We start from the raw sequence: 20,245 nt of genomic DNA on the forward strand, positions 1-20,245 counted from the left end.
ATTCCTATGCTTTAGCTTAGGAAGCTTAGGTTCCAGAAGAGATATTTTATTTAAGCTGTTGTTTGTCTTGGCATTCCTGGTGGGGTCAACCAGGGAAGAAGGTCACTGTGCTGTTAATGACTCTACTTCCCCGTTGGGAAAATCCCCTTCCTTCAATCCCTACCAGACTTTTTCTAACTGTAGAGCAGATGTGGCATGAACAAAGTCATGGCTATAGTACTCAGTTTTTGATAGGTACTGTAACTCGTTTGAATGCTAACGGGCTATAAAACGCCAGCAAGTGAGGGATGTGTGGTGGGTGGCCAGAAGCTCAGGCTGCTGCTTGCAAAAGCTTGAGGGGAAAGAGGTGGCTGCTGCTGGTTTTAGGCAAGCCACAGCTGCTTATTTTGGGGTTTGCACCTCTGCCAGAGGCTCAGTCTCTTGGGAGGGACAACAAAGTAGCATGAGAGTTGTAAGGAAACCACTGGTCCATATAGCTGGGAGAAGTTATCTTCCCCAGGGCGTGGTTCTATAGGATGCCTGACCTACCACTGCCAAACCCTGCTCTGCCTGAGTTATTTTTAAAATTACAGTCCTCTTGCAAACCCCAGAGGTTGTGTGTGGTCAGTTTGGCCTCTTGTGCAAGAAGAATTCCAGTTCTGGAGGAAATTGTCTGTCTGACTTGATAAGCATCCTCCTAATTTCCAGAACCTGTTTTTCTTATCAGCAAAACATGGATGTACATAAATGCTTGCTGCCCGCCGAGCACTCCCGTTTGGGCACTAGCCGTGGGAGATATCCTGTGTGTAATGGGATGTAAGGGGGCAGTGACGCCAAGACATGTCCGGAAGAGTCCGATATCTAGAAAAGTAATGTGCAAACCACAGTGGGTTTCAATTCCTAAGTTTCTTTTAGTTAATGCATATATAAGCAAGTCAATTAAAACACACTGAGCTTATTTCAAATAGATAATCTAATTATCAGCTTGATTAAACCATCTCAAATAAATGGTTCTTGTTGTTTGGTAGCTTTGCTCTAATTGCTGCAAAAGCAGTAGTAGCTTTAATTAAGAGCCTCAAAAGTGGCAGACCAGTGTTGATTTGTGTCAATTGAGAGGTGTTCCGGCAAATACCTGATGCAGGGAGGATTGAATCACTCCTAGGTTGATGTTAATATGAAAACTGACCCTTTGGTGCCGATAAAGGGAATCTGCCTATTTATTAAATACCACTAAATGCAAGCAATTGCCTTTTTCTGCTGTTTCCAATGCTCAGATACAGGCTTCATGAATCTAATCCAATATCGCTCAATTAGGCTGACTTTTTTTTTAATGTTTGTAGGTTAGTATCACCTACCTGTATCCTTTCTTGGCATTAGACCTTCAGCTTATGTGAATGTGTGCTCCTCCAGACTGAAAAATTGCTTAATTCCTCCAATACCTGGCACAAGCCTGCTGCAGGTCACTTGCTGAAGTTGAAAGGCCAAAGACGTGGTAACCCTCCTGCTAAAAACAGAACAGGAAAACTAAAAATCAGGTTTAGTCTGGTGGATAACCCAGGAAGTTAACGCATGGCTGCAGGGGCTCTCCTGATGGCACTGTTCCTCTTGTATCGCTTGCTTACTAAATATGTAGAGGCCAGTGAGTAGTAAGCTCCTACTCATGCTGTGGCCAGAGAGCCTGGGATGCACTCATGGCATGACTGCAGGAGAGCAGCCAGCCGCTGATGCTTTGGGTGAAGGCGATCAGCAGTTGTCTCCATCTCTTCTGGGTTCGATGCTTCCCCCGTCTTTCTGCGGAGACCTCTTGTGAGGTATTGCGTGGAGGGAGCCGTCCTCCTCCCAAGGCTGGCATGCCCTCTGCGTTTGCAGGCAAAGTTCCCTCTTCGGTAAACCAGAGCCGGAGCACTTCTGTAAGGTTTTGCCTGGCTGGGAAAGGCCAGATGTACTGAAGCTGTCCGGTCTGCCAGCAGGTTCTGTAGGGTGCTGGGTGTTGGTTTGCTCAGCCCTGCCTTCAGCGAGGTGGATCCTGTTCCAGGTGCAGATTCCTCTCTTTATATTTTAGTAATTTGTGTTGGTTTTGAACAGTGACTTGACATAGTGTCTAAATGAAAAGTCAGGAATGACCTACAGATGAGTAATTATTTTTCTTCCCATAAATGTATTTTTAGGACCTGTCTGCTGAATGTGATGATTTGGTGGTTTAATGTCCACAATGTTTATAAAATGCAACTGTAGGGAAGGACAACAGCAGTGGGTAGCCAGGTTCTAACCTGCATAGAGATTTGCATGTATTTATTAATGTTGGCAGATCTCTGCTTAGTAGACCAAGTTTACTTTTTACATGAGTAGGTGGACTTTTTCTTTTGTCTAATTGTTTCAGAAAACAACAATGAAACAGCTTGCCTGTATCAACATGCAAGCAGTCAAATACCTGGTGTTTATTTCTGCTGTATGCCCTGGACCAGCATTCAGAGCAGCTTTAGTAGATTTGATGAGAATTTCAAACGTGTTAGAAACAGCATCGGTGTAACAGGGAACCTGCTTGGACTGGGAGCAGGGTGAAGCAGCTTTCTGGCCGTACCCTGGTTTTCCCAGCTGCTGTGGCATTTGCCGTCACCACCTTGCTTTTAATTACTGTCGTGTTCTATGGCTTAATATTAAACCACATCTCATTGCATCCTGTCCCTTAATTGGCTTAACTGGCCTTCACCCAAAAAGACTCTACTGTGTATAGAAACAAGCTTCCCCAAATGCTTCCTAATTGGCGGTTGGTGCTTTGTGAGGAGATGGTTAATAGATGTTTTCTTCTGTTCATTCCCAGGATTGGACATTGATCCTATGACGCATGCCCGGAAGAAACAACTTTTCCTTCTGAAACATCCAACTGGTTCTGCTGGCCAAGCTTCATCGCCAACAGGCGGCAGGAGGATGGACAGGACCGAGGGAGAGTGTGGCGAGCAGAGGGACGGAGATGCCGCCGAGGCTGCGAACTGTCCGAGTGGGTTTGCGGGGACGAACAAAAGCAAGAATTTGCATGAAGTGCGAAAGACGTACCCACTGCGGAGACGCATGCACCCCTCAGTGAACAAAAAGACCTGCAAAGTGCTCCTCACCAGGCTGGAGGATGTGGCTGGATCTCTGTCGAAACAGACCCAGAGCTGTAAAAAAAAGGACCTTCCCAGCTGGATGGAGGGTTTGGGACCTGCTTTGTTCTCCGAACAGGTTCAGCCTGTGGGAGCAGGGAAGAGTGATTCATCTGGGGAAAAGTGCACAATAACTTATCCAGGGACAGAGCAAGACCTTGATACTGCTCAGTCAGAGCCCAGGAAGCGCAGGCTGGCCTCGTTGAACGCAGAGGCAGTGAACAATCTGCTTTTTGAACGGGACGATGGCTTATTATCTGGCAGGCGTTTTCGGAGAGACTCCGTTAAAGCTGGTGGAGACTGTGCCGTTAAGAGCTTGCATTGCAAAGCTGGTGACAACTGGCCTGCATTGGAAAAAACGGCGGTGAAAACAGGTAAAGGAAAAAACCGGCATGAGCCCAGTCAGAAATGCAATAGCTGTGACCATTCACTGGATGAGGTCTTTGATGATGGGACAAAGAGGGAGGACGGTGCCATCTCCTATCATCCCACCCCAAAGAGACTGGCCAGCCTGAATGCTGTGGCCTTTCTGAAGCTGACCCATGAGAAAGACCAACCCCTGAAGCAGAGGAGTAAATCGGATGGAGAGGGCAAGTCCGAGAACCACTGTTCAAAATCTACGCTCAAATGGGCCAAAGCCGGTAGGAAGAATTGTGTCAAATCCAAGAAGGAGATGGCTAGCTTAAAAATGGAAGGTCAGCGTGGCTGGCGAGGACTTACTCTAGGCCCTTTTGGGAAGGGAGAGCAGTGGGACTCCTCTAGGCTCTACGGGACGACAGAACCCGTCCCTTATGAGTCGCTGTCTAGTTCCTACGCTAGCACGGAGGGTTTCTACCACAGACTGCCTTTGCTTATGGGTGGACAAGCTTCCATGAAGCCGGAGTATGGAAGACCCGGAGAGAAATCCCCGACCCCCAAACAGGAGTTTCATCAGCCTTCCTTTCCTGTGCAGCAGTTCCCTCCTTTGCCTGTGCCCGGAAATCACACGGATTGTGGATGTCTCTACGAATCCTCGGATCTGACTCCATTGAACGGGTTTTACGTTTATTATGGCCAAAGTGGATACAGTGGCTACTCTCACTGCTCCGTTTATCCCAAGGACGAGCTTTCACAATCTGCTACCTGCGAGGGGCTCTTGGTATCGCCTGGTTCCTTGCCATCAGGTGCTCATTTCCAGCCACTCCACTGGTGTAACTCTCCGTACTGTTGTGGAGAGGGAACGGCGATTAACAGTTACAGCGTCTGTGGAGTCGTGCACATGCCAGAGGGCAGGATTAGCAGTGTGCACGCAGGACGGAACAACTACCCCTACAAAATGCCTTTTGCAGCAGGTAAGGTGCAAAGTGCGAGCAAATCCTGTTCGGCGTTCCTAGGAGAAGAGGGCTGGTTCGGCACGGTGGCTAACGAAGGTAGCTCGTTGCCAGGAGGCAGGCCGCGTGGTGCAGCTCAGCTCTGGCAGCCAAACTGTGGCTTGAAAAGAATTTGCGTTTCGCCTCCCCTTCCCCCATTTTTAGCCCGGAGGGTTTTTCCCACTGAAAGGTCTTATTGGTGTGGAAAGCATAGAATCAGTGGAAGGATTTGGGCAGCGAGAAGGTGACTTATGACTTGTCATGCTGGAGCTAACCGCTTAGCTTTGATCTGTGTAAAATGAGTGGGTTTTAGTTCCTACATGCTCTGCAAGGCTTCTCGCCATCATGCTGCGCCGCTCTGAGCGGAGAGTCTAAAGCACATCGGGCTGAGTTACTCCTCCGTTCCCAAAAGCTCACTCTCGGGACTGAAGCATCCTCACGGAGCAGCGTGAAGAAGCAGGCGTTGCCTCGGTCATTAGACTCTTGCTGGCGCAAGCTGTACGGGGCATGCGGTCTTTTCAGATTTTATAGATTGGCTCAGGCAGGGCTGTGCAGCAATTTGGTTCGAGTCTGCTGTTTGGACAGATGCTTGAATTTCACTGTGGTGATAAAAGTGCCAGGTACACTCTTGGTTTGGTGAGTAGTGGTTCCATCTTTGCTCTTAATGTCTGAAAATGAGAACAGGCGATGGTGTAAGAGGTGATGTAGTTATTTGCCTGGCTCTTTTCTGTCCTCTGTCTGTTTTTCAGACTTTGTCCTCCAATGTGCTTTATCTTGGGGCTTTACCTTTGCTATTGAAAAATACCTTTTGAAATATTTAAAACTGGATTGTTGCGTGGGGGTTATCAGACACCAGGACGTTGTATAAAAGCCATCCTGCTAGACAGCACCGCCTTCCGCAAACGGTGTGGTCTATAGATGAAGCTGCTGCTTCAGTTAACCACGTGCTCCAGTCAAAAGGAGGCATGACTTAGCTGCTTGAAACAGATTTTCAGGTAGGTGGATGAAGTTTTGGTTCAGCGCTCGGGTTGAGCGAGGCTTTGTCATCTTCCCTTGTAGGAAGCTGCTGAGACTCAGGAGCATTTGGTGGAAGTATAATTTCCGTTTTCCCTAAATATCCCCGCTGTCATGGTGCCGCTTCCTACGGTAGCAGCTAGACAGTGTTCGCTAGTGGCTTCAGTGCTCTTTAAAGCTGAATGCTTGCAAGACAACCAGCTCAGCAACGCGTTCTTGTCTGACAGTTTTCTGTGTAGTGCCTCGAGGTCGTGTCAGTCTACTCTGTTCCTGAAATTCTGCGTGACTTCGTGCAACCAGAAGGATGCAGGCGGTGCAAACCAAGTATTTCTTGGAGTTCAGCCCTCCCTGCAAATTCTTCATGGTGCTGGCAGGGGCAGTAGTGGTTCCAGGGACACGTATTTACTAGCGGTGTGTCACCCCGCTGCTACGGTCTTTCTCAGTGTAGGTTTGTAAGTGGCAAGAAAATTTCTTTCTCTAGCGCGTTTTTTGGATGCGGTGCGTTCTGGGTTAAAGCTGGCTGTAAGTGTAAATGCTTCGCTGACTCTGATTTCCTTCCTGCAAGGAACTTTGATTTAAAAGCCTGCAACATCGGAATAATGTAGACGTTGTTTTGCGGATTGAAGTGTATAAGGAGGTCTCCTAGAATATTAACAGGGACTTGGGTTTAGGAGTTGATTTTTATATATGTGTGCACCTCGGAAATGTTACCCTTCCCTAGAGCGGGTTATTTTGGTGAATTAAAGGAGTACTTTGGCTGGAAGCAACAGGCTCCCATCTGAGAGCGTTGGTATGAGGGGATCCAGCTTGTCATGTCACATACCTTGCAGTTATATCTGTCTTATTTGGTGTGTTTGAGATGTTTATGTGGAAATATCAGTGTCTGTCTGGTACAAATTGAGGGATCAGGCTGTAATGTTGGGGGCAGTCGTGGTCTGCCATACGTGGGGGAGAGGCATCGCTTTCCCCGTCCCGCGCACGGTTTGCAGCACGCAGTGTGAACGGGCGTGAGAGCGGACAGGCACGAGAGATGCTTTGGTGCCGGTGGAGGGGCTGGAAGCACATGTACCCAAGGAAGGAGTCCTGGGGTGCCGGCAAGGCCAGGTCTGCACTGCTTTCCTGGAGTTTAGTAGATGCTTCTGTGGAGCTTCATCCTGCTTTAGTTCAAGCTTGAAAACTGGTTTTGTAGGCAAAATACTCCGGAGGTGATTCACTGCTCTCTGGGTGCTGTGCCTGCCAAGGCCAGGCAGGATACCTGAACTCGCATCCCGGCGTCTTGGCTCGCTGGGGGAGTTGCTGCGGCGTTTGCTGCTCGGGCTCAGCACAGTCTACGACGGTCCGTAGCAGCCCTTGCGCTTGCAGTTCAGCGGCAGCTTAGTCGTGGCCCTCATGGGGAGGGTCAAGTGGGAGAGAGGAGGCAATGATTTCCTGTTATTGTGAGGGGATCTCAGCAGTTATTCAGCTGGAGCTTGGTGACTTCAGATGTTTTTTCACTGTTAGATCTTCTTTTGCAGCTCCGCAGCAGTGCAATCCCACAGATCTGCTTGGACATGCTCCAGTCTGGAGGCATCTCCCAGAGGTGGCCTGAAGCTGCCCTTTTTGTCATCCCAAAAGCCCACTTTCTGACTTGGGGAATAGGGGGTGCATTGTAGATTGGTCTGGGAGTTTGCTTCCTGCTGATGGTAGGTAATTCAAATCCGACTTGCCTTTGTCAGACGTGTTGGCCTGGGATGAGGGCTTGGTTTGTGACTCCTGGAGCGGTGCGAGGTGTTCTGGGATGCTTTTGAGAGGCAGCGTTAGCTGACTTACTAACCTGTTGTGGTTGATGCGTCCGCTTTAGGGACACGGTTTTGCTGAAGGCAGCACTAGGCATCATCTTGCATAGTTTTGTTCCACGTAGTTTCATATTTCTGGAGTTAATTCAGAGGATCTTCTCAATTTTCCCTGATTAGTAGAATTTGGCTTTTTGAAAGAAGCTGGCCGCTTCTGCTAGTGCGGTTTAATCCTTCCCATCGTTTTGATAAGCCTTTTATTTCTTTTATACGTATTGACAGGCTGGAGCTGCTTTGGACACTGGCCAGCCTTATGTGTATTACTGGCTGGCATTACTTCGGGGGATTTCAGATGGGTTTGCTGTAGTGCAGTGTCATCGGCAGCGACATACTGGAGCATCGCAGGCTTAGAAGTGTCTTTGCTTTTAGAATCCAGTGACAGTGCAAAATGAAATCACAACGTGAAGAGTCTTTACTGCTCTAATGCAGTAAAGGGAATTTCAGGGGAAAGCGGTGGTAGTTTGGGACAGTCTTGATGGTGTAGCCATTTTATATTTCAAATGAGATACATGCCTCTTTCTTCCCTTCTGTTAGAAGGCTGCAAGTCTCTGGACCAGCTGAACCTCACAATCCCTGTGGCAGGGCACCCCGCGTCACCTGCCCACCCGCTCTCAGGATGTCCTGTACCCAGCGTGCCACCGGCTGCAGAACCCGTTCCTCACCTGCAGACCCCCAACTCTGACCCTCAGACCATGGCCCGAGAATGTCCACAGAGCTCAAAGCCTCCCAGCGGCTCCAAATCCGGTCTCCGAAACACCACGGGCTGTCTCCACGCCTCTGACAGCAAAGCGGCGGGAGGGCATTCCCATCCAAAGCAGCAACGCATTAGCAGGCGGAGAGCTACCAACGGCTGGATGCCCGTCGGCACAGCCTGCGAGAAGGCCGTCTACGTTGTGGTAAGTGTCTGTGGAGCACGAGCGTTCGTGTGGGTACGGCTATAGCTGTTTGTGCTTCTTCAGGGGACTGAGATTGTGAAGGCTTGAGAGTGTTTTGGGTCTCGCTTCAAAGCGGAGGTGGTCACTAGATGCCATCTAGAACCTCCTGCACATGCAAATAGTGCCTTTTGGCTGGGCTTCGAGGGCAAGCTGCTGTTGGCTTTGTTTTTCTCTTGCACCCTGATATTACCTTCCACAGCATGACAGGCGGTTTGGAAAGGAAGGAAAACCTGCTACTCCTGTGCTAGCATCAGCTGGAATGCCGTGATGATGAACTCTTCTGGCTTCGGCATTTGCAAGGGTGGCACCTGTTGCACCCATGAGTCTGTCCTACAGAGAGATCGTCCTCCAACTGCTTCCTCCTGGGTTAGGGCAAACCTGTTTGGAAAATGAGGGAGGTTTGAGCCTCGTTAGAAGGAGTGGCTGTCTAAAGGTGGCTCTTACAAGGTTGTTCTCACTGATGGTGTCTGTAGGCCAGCAGGGATCTCCCAGAGAGTGCAGAGGACTGAGACAGTATCCCGGCTCCCAGATGGAATTTTTCTAGCAGCCAGTATCCCTCTTCTTATCTGGTGTCATGGCCAATCGCTCCTTCAAGGATTTCTTGTCTGTACTTTCCCATTTGTTGTGTTCAGGGGCAGAGACTGGCTCCTGCAAGATGGGAGATTTCCTGCCAGAAAATTTAATTAACTGCACTAAAGTCCACTTCAATTGAGAGAGAAGGCAATATCCTTCATGTTATTAAAACATAAGAGCTGTGGACTTGAAGTCTGGACCCACGTGCTGTCTGGAAAGGTGGGACACGGCATTGAACTGCATGCAGTAAATGTCAGCAGCAAGGGGAGCTGTGGTCCAGGCGAGCTCGTCTGTGCTGCCGCTTCGTGCGGTGGTGTAACCTCGAGCTGCTGAGAGCATCACCCAGGACAGGTTTTGTAGCTCCTACTCTTAGGGCTGTGTCCAGGTACCGAGGGCTGTGCAGGGATGACGCCCGTGAAAGCGGGAGACAGGCCTCTTGCATCCACCGCTCAGGCTTTGACACTCTGAAAGGAGCAGTGCGCTGTTAATCTCCTTAAGTCCTGGCGCGTAATGCTTCCGATTTTGCCTGGACGATCTGGCTGGAGGTTAAACCCATCCTGCTCAGGCATTCTGAAATGAGTTTTCAGAGCAAAAATAAAATACACCCGTCCCCCCCCGCCAGTTCGTAGTGAAAAAGTGAAGGTTTTGTAAGGTTAGAGGGTACAGAGGAAATGTTAGCAATCTCGTTAAGGAAGGCTTTATGCTACCATCTCCCTGCCACTCCCTGCCCTGTTCATCTGAAATATTTCATGTTTTATTTGTTTTCTTACAATGTTTGTATCAGAGGAACACACTGCATTCAAAATATGTCTAGTTTTCTGTGCCTTTGGATACGAAGGAAATGCACGCCTATGGGTAGGCTGATGAAATGGTGATTTTTCTGAAGGTTGGTTTTTTGCATGCAGCATTGAAGGAGAAAATATTTTTTAATTTGAAATAAGGATATTAATTTCAGAAATACGTCCTTTTGTGAGACTTGCTGTCCGGCTGATGAGCTGCTCCTTACTGCCAGCACTATGTAGGAGAAGTAGCTGTGTCTTCCCCTAGTTGAAAACGATGGCCGTGTATGATCTGTGAGCACTTGGATGCTGTTCCCCGGTGAACTTCCTTTACCTATGAACGCCCTACCTATAGAAAAAGGAATTCGTTTGACCTTTGTGGTTATAAACTATCCTGGTGGGAATAGAGATGCCACGAGTGCTCTTATGCTGTATGATGTCTCTCGGAGATCTCGTGGAGTGGAAGCACTTAGCTCAGAGTAGGCTTAGGTAAGTTTTTAGTTCACAGCAGGGCCAAAGGAGTCATGGGTTGGGGTAGCAAACAGTAAACTGACCCTTTGACTCTACGCTCAGGTTGCATGTTTTTTGTGTGTGTTCTAATAGAATGAACCAGAGCCGGCTCTTCGCAAGAGCTATCAGGCTGTGGAGAGAGATGGCGAGATCATCCGGGTACGAGATACTGTCCTCTTGAAATCAGGCCCCCGGAAGAAATCGATGCCGTACGTTGCGAAGATATCGGCGCTGTGGGAAGACCCCAAAACAGGTACTGTGCCAAAAGAGTATGTCTGGCCTCTGTGCTTGACAGATGAGGGTGAGCTGGAACCGGGGAAGTGATGGATCTCGGGAGAGCTGCAGGCTTGTCAGGGTACTCCACTGCTGCCAGACCGGGTGATGAAGAGGAAGAGATTAGCTCCAGGGCTTTCGTTCAGATTGTTCCAGGAACCGAAATGCTCTTTAATCACTAGCCTGGGACTGGTAATCAAAATCTTCCTGGTCGTGAAAGCAGATAATATCTGCCAAGTGTGCATCTTAGCAACGATCTCCTTTATTATTTCACTGCAACAGACATCCCGGGAGCTGCTGTTTACTCAGATGCTCTATCCAGCATCTGGGCTGGGAGTTGGTGTGGAGCACGGGCTGATCTGCAGAAGGTCTGGATGGGACCTGAGTAGAGGGGGCGACTGGAGTAGCGTGGTTTGATGTTAAGGTCCTGTGTCTGACTAGCGATACCTGGGCCAAGGAGGCTGTGCCAAATGTTCTAAAGTACAGGTCTCGCTTAAAAGATTAAAAAAAAAAAAAAAAAATTTTTTTTACGTGTGAAAGAAGTGATCAGCGTGTGGTGAGGCCCATCTTGGTCATGTCATCCTGCAGCAGCACTTTTGCCGTTAACCTGGGAGTTAATGCTTAGGATGAGCATCTTTTCCAGCAGCTTGCCGTCCGGACGGATACTTTTTTCAGATGGGAACATGTGATTTTTTTTTTTTGTGCCTAACTGATCTCTTTGACGATGTAACACAAGTAGAAGGAGGTGAAGGTGTAAGGGAATAGCAACGTGACTGACTTCATACAGCTTCTTGCTGTAACAAAAGGACACCTAGTTCAGCATGAAATATTTATCACGGCACAGCTGCCTCTACGTGAGCGCTGTGGGAATGAAAGGGATGAAGTGGGAGGAGGGACATGGATATTAGTGGGGAAAACCCTACGAGAAAACTGCGGCTTGATGTATTTTAATAAATCTTCTTGCAGGGGAGCTGATGATGAGCCTCCTGTGGTATTACAGACCGGAGCACACTCAGGGAGGCCGCAATCCCAGTATGCACCAGGTGAGCCATCCGAACGCCAAACTGGGGGCGAGGGTGTCCTGGCATGTCTGTATTCCTGCAGGAAGAGGGGATTGAGCCCGAGTGGCTCCCTGCATTCCTGGGTGGCCTCAAACTCAGGGGGCTGAGCTTCTGTTTTGAGTCAAATGGAGCTGTCTCTTGGCTGCGATACAGCTGTTCCCAGATGTGTTGAGTGGCAGGGTCCTGTGTACGGGCTTTTCCCCAATTTATTGTCATGTGTGGAAAGTCTGGGCTGTAACGGAAGCTGCTGTGTTCTTTACATGGCCGCCTCTGTTAGCTTTTAATGTTTCTCCCTTTAATCTGAGAAAATCCTGTGCATTAAGTGAAAAGTTGTTTTGACTGCTACCTTAGGAGTAAGGAGGAGTGAGCTTATACTGACTCAAGATCAGAAACCTTTTCAAAAAGAAATTTCACCTAGAAATGCAGAGCTCCATGCAAAACCTCCAGCTGCAATTCTGCAAGACATTGGAGTACCTATATCATATGCTGCCTTTTTATCATAAATTCCTTATTCTGCTGCTTAAACTCCAGAAACTTGTTTGCTTTGTGCAGAAACATGGATGCATCATCCTTCACCTGTATAGATTTATGATGAGAATTAAAGACTGACTCGAGGATGTTGTGCCAGTATAATAGTTTGCTTTTTAAAAGGAAAAACGTGTGAATCATTATGACTTCACGTCTTGCTCTGCTTTGCATGGGCTTGTGTTGGGTGACAGAACAAGCTGGTTTTAAATCAGGAATGGAGAATTCACTGCTGTTTTCAAACCACCAGAATACTTGGTGCCTATTTACTTTTTTTTTCACTTTTTTAAAATAAAAGGGGAGGGAGGTGGTGAGAGCCAGACTAGAGAACAGCTGGGGAATCATACCTGCCTGACTTGCAGGGCACAGAGGAGTTTCTAAACCAAAATGTGGTACCTTTCTGGTCCATAAATGAAGCATTCCTGTCTCCAGTTGCGTTTTGGCGTACAGAGAGCACCAGTAGTCTGGCCAGGAAGAATTAAGCCAGTTTTTTGCACACCTGCTTAATTACACACAACCTCAAATGAGAGAGTGCCATTTGGGCTGAGAGCTGGGATGGGCTTGCCAAAGATGACTCAGATAGTTCTGATTTAAGGAGTAGCCCAAAACCCCAAGGTGCTGAAGCAAGGTGTGGTGTTTTCAGTTTCTCTGGTTAAGCGTGTCCCCGAACGGTGACCCTTTCATGAGTCTTTCCTTCAGCCTCTTTCCTCGGGGTTGTGAGCAGAAACAAAGCCTGCCGGTAATGCTTCCAGACTTGTGCAGAGTATCCCTGTTCCCAGAGATCATCTTTGCTGATCTAACCACACCTGAAATTCTTTCAAATGGCTCCATCCAGGTTGCCCCATATCTAACCAATCCTGCCTGCTGCAGAGCCAAGTTTCCTAAATTACCCTGGGAAAAAAGGCTATTGCTGCTTCCCTCACCAGACCAGCCTTTTAAATTGAATTGGGATGAGGAAAGGGTTGGAAAAGAAGGGATTCCTTTAGAATGATAAGATTCCTTATAGAGATGGATTAGAAAGACTGGTCGCCTGTCAATGTGTAAAGACAGCGAAGTGCTGTTCAACCTCCATTTCAATTCTTAGCCGTACAAACGAATTGGAAGGTTTTCCAGCAGAAGAAAGAGAAAATGAATGAAGAAGATCCCTGGGGGCTGGGAGGAATGTGTGGGTGGAGAGTGCTCCGACCTCCTGCCTGCAGGAGCATTGCTCACCGGGTTTTCTGGATGTGGTCTGAAGGCTCCTTCCATGTGGAGTCTGTGCAGAGTCAGATGTTAGATAAGCTGGAGCAAAGGCACCTTTTGCAGAGATTTTTCTCTTTTGGAGCCTCTGCAGTACCTCCCCGATGGACTCAGCCTTCCTCCCTCTTACCTGTCTTGCTGTTCCCAGGCATTACAACAGTGCTTTCAAAATGCTGCTTTTATTTTTTTCCAGTGCAGCATTGCAAAAGCTCATCATCTTGGACACTTCTCAGCGGTGGCCACAAGCTCTGTGTCCTCCTCAGGAGGAAAGAGGAGGCTGAGGGGGGTAGCTGGTAGCAGCCTTCTGCTGAAATGCTTTTGTAATGTTCGCAGTACGTGTGGGATTTGGACACGGGCTCCCGAGTGTGCTGGGCAGTGTTAAATGATGGTTAGGACTCTTAATGCTTTGCTCACGTGTTGCTGGATAAAATTCTGGTGCACACTATAAATAGGCCCCAAAACAAGTGGAAGGTGTCTGAGTCATATGAAGTACTGACTCTAAGGAGTATCTGCTATGAGCATACTTTGACAGACTCCTCTTTAAGGTGATGGGCAAAGGTGTGGAGCTGGCCCCTGCCTCCCTGGGGCTCCTGGCCAGCTGGGTGACCTCTTCTGTCCGTCCTTCTCTTGCAGAATGAGATCTTCGCATCCCGGCATCAGGATGAAAACAGTGTTGCCTGCATAGAGGAGAAATGCTATGTGCTGACCTTTGCAGAGTACTGCAGGTAGGTGGTGCTCTTAACTTGCTGCTGCTCCCAGACCTTCATCTGTCTCCAGCTCTTGTCACTCTTCCCATTTCCAAGCATCACCCAGCAGAACTGTCCTGGTCCTACAGACTTTGGTCTAGCAGGAGCTGGATGAATTACACTCTATGTACAAGTTGGGTACTGCAGTCTGTGAGTGCTTCTTCCGTGCCAGAGTCAGTGTGTGTCTGTTTTATGTAAGATATATGCCTTGGAGGGCTCAGAAATGTTTATACTTGTATGACCTTGGTAACACAGCATGTCGACATCAGTGGAGCACAGTGAAGGAAAAGCCGTTGCTTGGAGCCAAAAGCTAAGGCGGCAGGAAATGATCCTGTCCATCGGTCCCTGGTGGTACCCAGGTGCCGGGGCTGGCCAGAAAGCCAGCTGATGTACTTCTGTCAGTGTTGCTGCTAGACACTCGTGTATATGCTTGCAGATCTGGGTGTTCTGGCAGCAGCATCCCTCAGAGTAGTGCCTAAGGCTTTTACTGTTCAGCTCTTGCTGATTGAGTTGAAACTTTGTCAGGAAGAACTTCCGAGCATCCGTATTCAGGACTGCCATCCTTGGATGGATGGATGTGCGGGGCAGAATGAGAATAGGGGTTGAATGGACTCACAGATCCATAATGCAAAATGGTGCTTTAAATCTCCCCAGCTTTGCTGGGTGAATCCTGTTGACTGTGCAGCCTTACAGCGGAGAGGATGTTTAAGCCCCAATGTACTCTTCTTAGTTGTCCTGCTCCCAGCCTAGGGTTCTGCTGTTTGAATTTCTAATAACACACTGTTTTACAAATTCTTTATAAGCTGAATTTTGCTCGTTCTTTTGAAAACACTTAAAAAACCCCCCAAAACCCAACCACAACACAAAAAACATCCACCCCAAAAAACCCCACCAACTGACCAAAAACCCCTGAGCTTTGGGTCTACACAGCTCACTTCCTTTCTAACAGCCCAGTCCTCTGGGCTCTGGAATAGCTATTGGCAGGAATTTTTTTGTGCTGTTGTGGGTAAAGTCACCTTTTGAGAGAGATTCCCTGAAGGCAATCCCAAATTCTTTGTTTGCCTAAGACTTTTCTGGGGCTAATCAACAAAAACGAGGCCAAAGAAGTAAAAGCAAGGTTACCGGCGAGACGGACCAACACAAACAGCGGGAGGTGACACGAGTTCGTGCTAACTCCTCTAATGTAATTGCGTTGCAGATTTTGTGCCTTGGCAAAGCGTCGAGTCGAAGGGATCCCAGGCAGGAAAACCATGATGGTTCCTCCCTCGGAAGAGTACTCCACACCTCTGCACCGCAAGGTGCCCGAGGACACTGACCCCGAGCTAGTTTTCCTCTGTCGTCACGTCTATGACTTCAGACACGGGCGCATCTTGAAGAACCCGCAGTAGCACCATTCTTCGGTCGGACCGCGGTGAGGAGGAGCGGCACCGGAGAGCCGGCGGCAGGCTGACTGCCTGGGACATCTGTGCGCTCCTGACGACGTACCTTGTGCCACTTGCAGACAAGAGCGCCCGGTGCTCTTCCCTCAGACTGAAAAGCGTGCGCAGGAGCAGATCCCTGCGGAGGAAGGCAGCAGTTGAAAGCACAGCACTTCGTTAAAAGCATAAATGAAAATATATACGTATAAAATAAATATATGTATATAGATATAGGTACTTGCATATGTAAATCTATATCTATATATGTATCTAGAGATGCATATATTGGGAGGGGTTTGCAGGGGATAAAAGCCAGTAAACTGAGTCCAGAGCCATCGCTAGTGGGGATGGTGGAAGGTGCAGGAGGGATGCTTTGGTGCGTTGTGCGAGTCAAGCTGTGACAGTTCTGTGGTTTTTGTGCCCTGGCGTGAGGTGTGGGGACTGAGAGCGGATCCTTGGCAGAGCACAGGAGGCTGCTTTGTCCCGCAGGACAGACTGTGAGGATTCCCGGTGGGCAGAGCTTCGTCACAACGCACCCGTTGCTCTGGAACCTGCCTGGATGCAGAGTGGCCTTGTGTCGTGCTTGAATCGGTTTTGCTCCGTCAGGGAAAGAGCTGACCCCTGTTTTCCCTCATCCTTCTCTTCCCTCACCTCGCCGTTCTGTGATTCACCGCCTGGACTGGGGCTTGCAGCCGGGCTTGGCGGTCTGCTCCGTCGCAGAGCAGAGAGGGAGCGGCAGGATCCTCGGCTTTACATCCCCGCACGGTGTTACGCAGAGCTGCGTGTCTCTCGCAGATGCCCTGACGGTGCCCCGGAAAGCACGGCGCCGGCGGCGCGCGTGGCAGCGAAGCTGGGAGCGCACGCGGTGAACCGTGTTTCCTCCTCTCTCCCGAGGATTGCCCTTCCCCTGATGGCGTAGGGGGCTGCAGCGATAGCAGTGGGTTTACTCTTTCTTCCCGGTTTGTTTTCCTGTAATGTCGTTTACAGTCCCTGTTTAACCCTGTACGTCTTTGGAGTGAAGAAGCTAGAGGCTGGAGGGTGAAATGGCAAACCCTTTTCTTCAGTGTTTTTGGCTTTTTTTACAACTTTAAACCTCCTCCCCGTATGTGACTGTCCTGACCCTGGGCGTACTGTGAAGCCATCAGCAGCGCTGGCTCAGCGCTGCCTTGCAGCCTCCCCCCTCCAAACTCATCCTGGCGTCCGAGCGAGCTCACCAACGTGGCTTCGTGGCTCCTGAAAGGAACTGAGCATGGTAAAGGTTCGCATCGGCAAATGCGGCCCGAGCCCCACAGATATTGCCTCTTGCCTTACGTGTATAGATCCTAGATAGACGTTAGTTTATCTTAACGCAAACTGTTTGAGTTAATTCTAAAGCAAACCAAAGGACAGCGTAACAGTCCATTGAGTCACTCGCGCCAAGCTGGGAGTCCGTTTCTAGATTGCACTACCGTAGGGGAGGAGAACCCGCACCGCCTCGGCCCACGTTCTGCTGGCTGGCTGCTCGCTGAAACTAGGGATCTGCATCTTTCCCGTCTTTTGGGGCTTCTGAACTGGTGTTGGATGGTGGAAGTGTTCATCCTGCTCTAACGTTGTCCTGTCAGTGGAAGCAGCACTACCCACGCTCCCCGCAGACGCTGGTGCGGTGGGAACGGAGGGCTTGATGGCTTGCTCCGACGGCTGCACGCCTGCCTGGCCTGGAGAGAAAACCCCACAGCATCAAATCCCTTACGTGGAAACAGTTTGGTGATGCAGGAGTTCTCCAGAGATTCGCTCTATGTACCAAAGAGGGGAACGTGTCTGGAAGATGACGACTTGATGAAATGACAAGATCTGGCACCCACCACAGCGGGCGAGCAGGGCACGTGTCTCCCTGCTGTCGGTGGCCGATTCCTGCTGGGTGTTGCAGAGGATGCTGGAAAAGCCCTGCTTGTTCTTGCCTGGTAGCCCGGGGAAGACAGCCGGCTCCGGGAGGGTTGATCTTGGGTGTGCAAGCAAGAGCTTGCAGGTGAAGCATCTTATCTCGTTTATACCTCGAGATGCTGTTAGTGTCAAAGTAATTGCTCAGATTTCTCCTTACCGATTAACTTGGGCACTGGTGGTCTCTTGGAACGCCGCGGCTGGGCCGCTGATGCGGTGCTGCTGTATCCGGGTGGGAGGCAGGGGCGCTTCTGGGGCGCTCGGATGAAAGTGCCACGGGGGTGCCAGGAGGTGTTGGAGAAAGAGGATATCAAGCGGCTGCCCCCCTTAGCAGGGAGGGAGGATGCTGGAGAAGCAGAGCACGGGAGAGAAGGGAGCAGCTGCACCCCAGGGCCGTGGAAGGTGATGGGAAGCCCTCAGCGCACGCGTTTGGCTCGACGGGGACTCCAGTGACGCCCGGCCCGCAGCAGGCAAGCTGCCTGCGGCCGCCTTGCTCTAGCAAAAGTGCCATCAGACGCAGGGTGCTTCAAACCCCCCCGGCCAGGCAAACCCTGGGCGCTGCTGCAGTCAGGGAAGGGTTTGAAACCCATCCTTGGAAACACAGTAACTCGCTGAAACTCCTTCTGACCCCTCTTCCCCCCCTGCTCCTGCCGATGTCCTGGCTCCTCTCCAGGTAGAAGAGAAATTGTACTTGCCCTGCATCTGGGACGGGCTTTGGCCCGTGTCCGGAGAGGACAAATCCTGACTCCTCTTGTGTTAGAATCTGCTTCAGGCCAAGAACATCAAGATTCACGTGGTTGCTTATGCTGTTGTGCAAACAGCATGTAAATGAATTGAAATGTCTTATCCATAATGAAAATATTTCATGCTTTTTTAATCTATTAGATATGGAAATATTTTTTGAAACTGAAAATGCAGTCGGTAGAATTTAAATCGAAACGTAATACATGTAAAATATATTTTAGTTGATAATTTTGTAAAATGCACTTTTTTGTGTCTCTTCCCTGGTTTCCCAGATCTGTATTTCAGTGTTTACAGATGGAATGAGAACATTCCCTATACCCTCCTTCTGTGAGAAAGATATATTAGAAGTAATTCTTAAAAAATAAATTTGAAAAATCGTATTGATTTAGAAAACAACCCTGTGCCACACTGTTCTTTTCCTTGCCCAAGCCTTCCTCAGGCCCGCCGGGGTGCAGGAGTTACAAGCGGTTGGAAGGTGCCGCTGGTGTGGGAGCAGACCGGGGTGCTCGGGGTCGGGGGGAGCGATCGGGACGCAGCCCAGAGATCGGCTGCTGCCGCGTTTCTGGTGAAAATGGAGGAAGGAGGATCGGCTGGCGCTTGGCTTGTTTCATTTTTCTGCTGCTGTAGGAACATTTAAGATGGTGTTGGTGGCAAAGCTCGTCTCTGCGAGGCTGGTGCGTCCGCCCGTGCTTTGGGAGCCCGGGAAGGAAGCGTTTTGAGATGTTTTGGAAAAGCACCTCAGTCCCTTGGTGGCATCGCTCCCTTGGTGGCATCGCTCTCAGCTCCTGCCGTCAGGTCCTGGCCCTGCGGCACCAAGCGCTATGTGTGTGCCGAGGATGGGGCCGATGGCCGTGCGGTCTACTCGGATATCCCAAAAAGGTTCGTAAGCGGGAGCAAGAGTGGAGGGGGATAAAATAACGGGCTTGAAATGGCGCAGCGGGGTCAGCACCTCCGTGAGGAATGGTGAGCGGGCTGCCCCGTGGAAGTGTCTGCATTTAAACGTGGGTGAGCGCTGTCTGCGGGCGCCGCTGAGCGGGCAGCAGGTCTTGGGGTGCAAGGCCAAAGCTGCTGGGCTGCACAAGAGGTGTACAAAGGGATTACAAGTGCTCTTGCACGCTCATCCTCGGTGAGAGCCGCTGACGTGGTCTGTGGATGGTGGCAGGGCTGTTTCCCGCACGGTCCCTCGTAGCTGCTCCTCGAGCCGTCTCGCAGGCTGTGCGTGGGCAGGAAGGCGTTTTCAAGGTTTCCCTTGTGGCCCTGAGTGGATGTGGGGGGTTCACCACCCACAAGGGAATCTCTCCTCCTCTTAACGATGAGACAACGTCCGTGAAGCTCCCGGCGTATCTGGGAACTGCCTGGTCCAGCCTCACTCCCTCGGCCGGAGTTAACTTTGTGTTTTGGCCGCCTTATCTGGTTTCTGCAGGACTAACCGAACGCTTAACGATTTCTAGGTGCTTCCTGGTTTCCAGGAAAGGCTCCTCTTAGGCTTTCATGATTTTTGCTCCCCGCCGAGATGGTGTTTGCCTTCCCTCTTCTCCTGGTGCTGCCTCTGCTCGTGCCGGGGTTGCTGGGCAGGGTCCCGCTGCAGGCTGCTCCGCTGGGGCATCGGGGAACTCGCCCCAAAACCGCAGCGATGTCGGTAAGGGCTCGGTGCTCCTGCCGTGAGGGGCTGTGCGAGCATCACCCCGCGGGTGGGTGCCGAGGGCTGGGGAGGTGACGGGGGTTAGTTCTTGGCTGGGCGGCTGGCCCATGGAATTGGCTAGCTCTGTTAAATAATGCCGTGTGCTAATTAGAGCTGGCCCCTTGCACGCCCGGGGAGGGAGAGAATAAGTTCTGGGAACAAAACGAGTGGGAAGAAAAAGTAACGTGCCACCGACGCTGAATTAGCTCCTAATTAGAGAGAGGGGAGCGAGTGGCAAGCGTGGCTTGTGGGCTGAATGCAGATGGGCTGGGCACGGTAACCGCATCCGCAACGCACACCTCGGGGGCCGGGCGGTCGTCTCCCCGAGCCGGGGAGCGGAGCTGGGGTTTGCAGCGTCTCTTGCTCCCGGGTCGCCTTGAACGGGAGATTTTGAGATTGTCCCATCAGGGGAGCGGGGAGCGCTGCTCCGAGCTGCTTTAATCGCTGTCCCCTCAGAGCCCTGCCGGCATCGTAGCCTGAAATTCCTGCTTGGACTTCTTGGTGGGATTAGGGGGTTTGCTGTGGGA

At 50.3% G+C, this 20,245-nt stretch overlaps 1 protein-coding gene across 1 annotated transcript in view; it reads left to right on the plus strand.

The window, feature by feature from the left end:
• The window catches only part of BAHD1 (bromo adjacent homology domain containing 1), a 40,435-nt gene extending 22,002 nt beyond the window's left edge, over positions 1-18,433 (plus strand). The window contains exons 2-7 of the mRNA XM_075755646.1: positions 2,801-4,453; positions 7,852-8,213; positions 10,208-10,367; positions 11,354-11,430; positions 13,846-13,937; positions 15,157-18,433. Coding sequence (XP_075611761.1) covers positions 2,818-4,453; positions 7,852-8,213; positions 10,208-10,367; positions 11,354-11,430; positions 13,846-13,937; positions 15,157-15,346 — 2,517 coding nt within the window. The 5' untranslated portion in view covers positions 2,801-2,817 and the 3' untranslated portion in view covers positions 15,347-18,433. The remainder of the gene's footprint in view (positions 1-2,800; positions 4,454-7,851; positions 8,214-10,207; positions 10,368-11,353; positions 11,431-13,845; positions 13,938-15,156) is intronic.
• Positions 18,434-20,245: the final 1,812 nt, after the last annotated feature.

The sequence above is a fragment of the Balearica regulorum genome, chromosome 5 (genome assembly GCF_011004875.1).
Source record: "Balearica regulorum gibbericeps isolate bBalReg1 chromosome 5, bBalReg1.pri, whole genome shotgun sequence".
NCBI lineage: Eukaryota > Metazoa > Chordata > Aves > Gruiformes > Gruidae > Balearica > Balearica regulorum.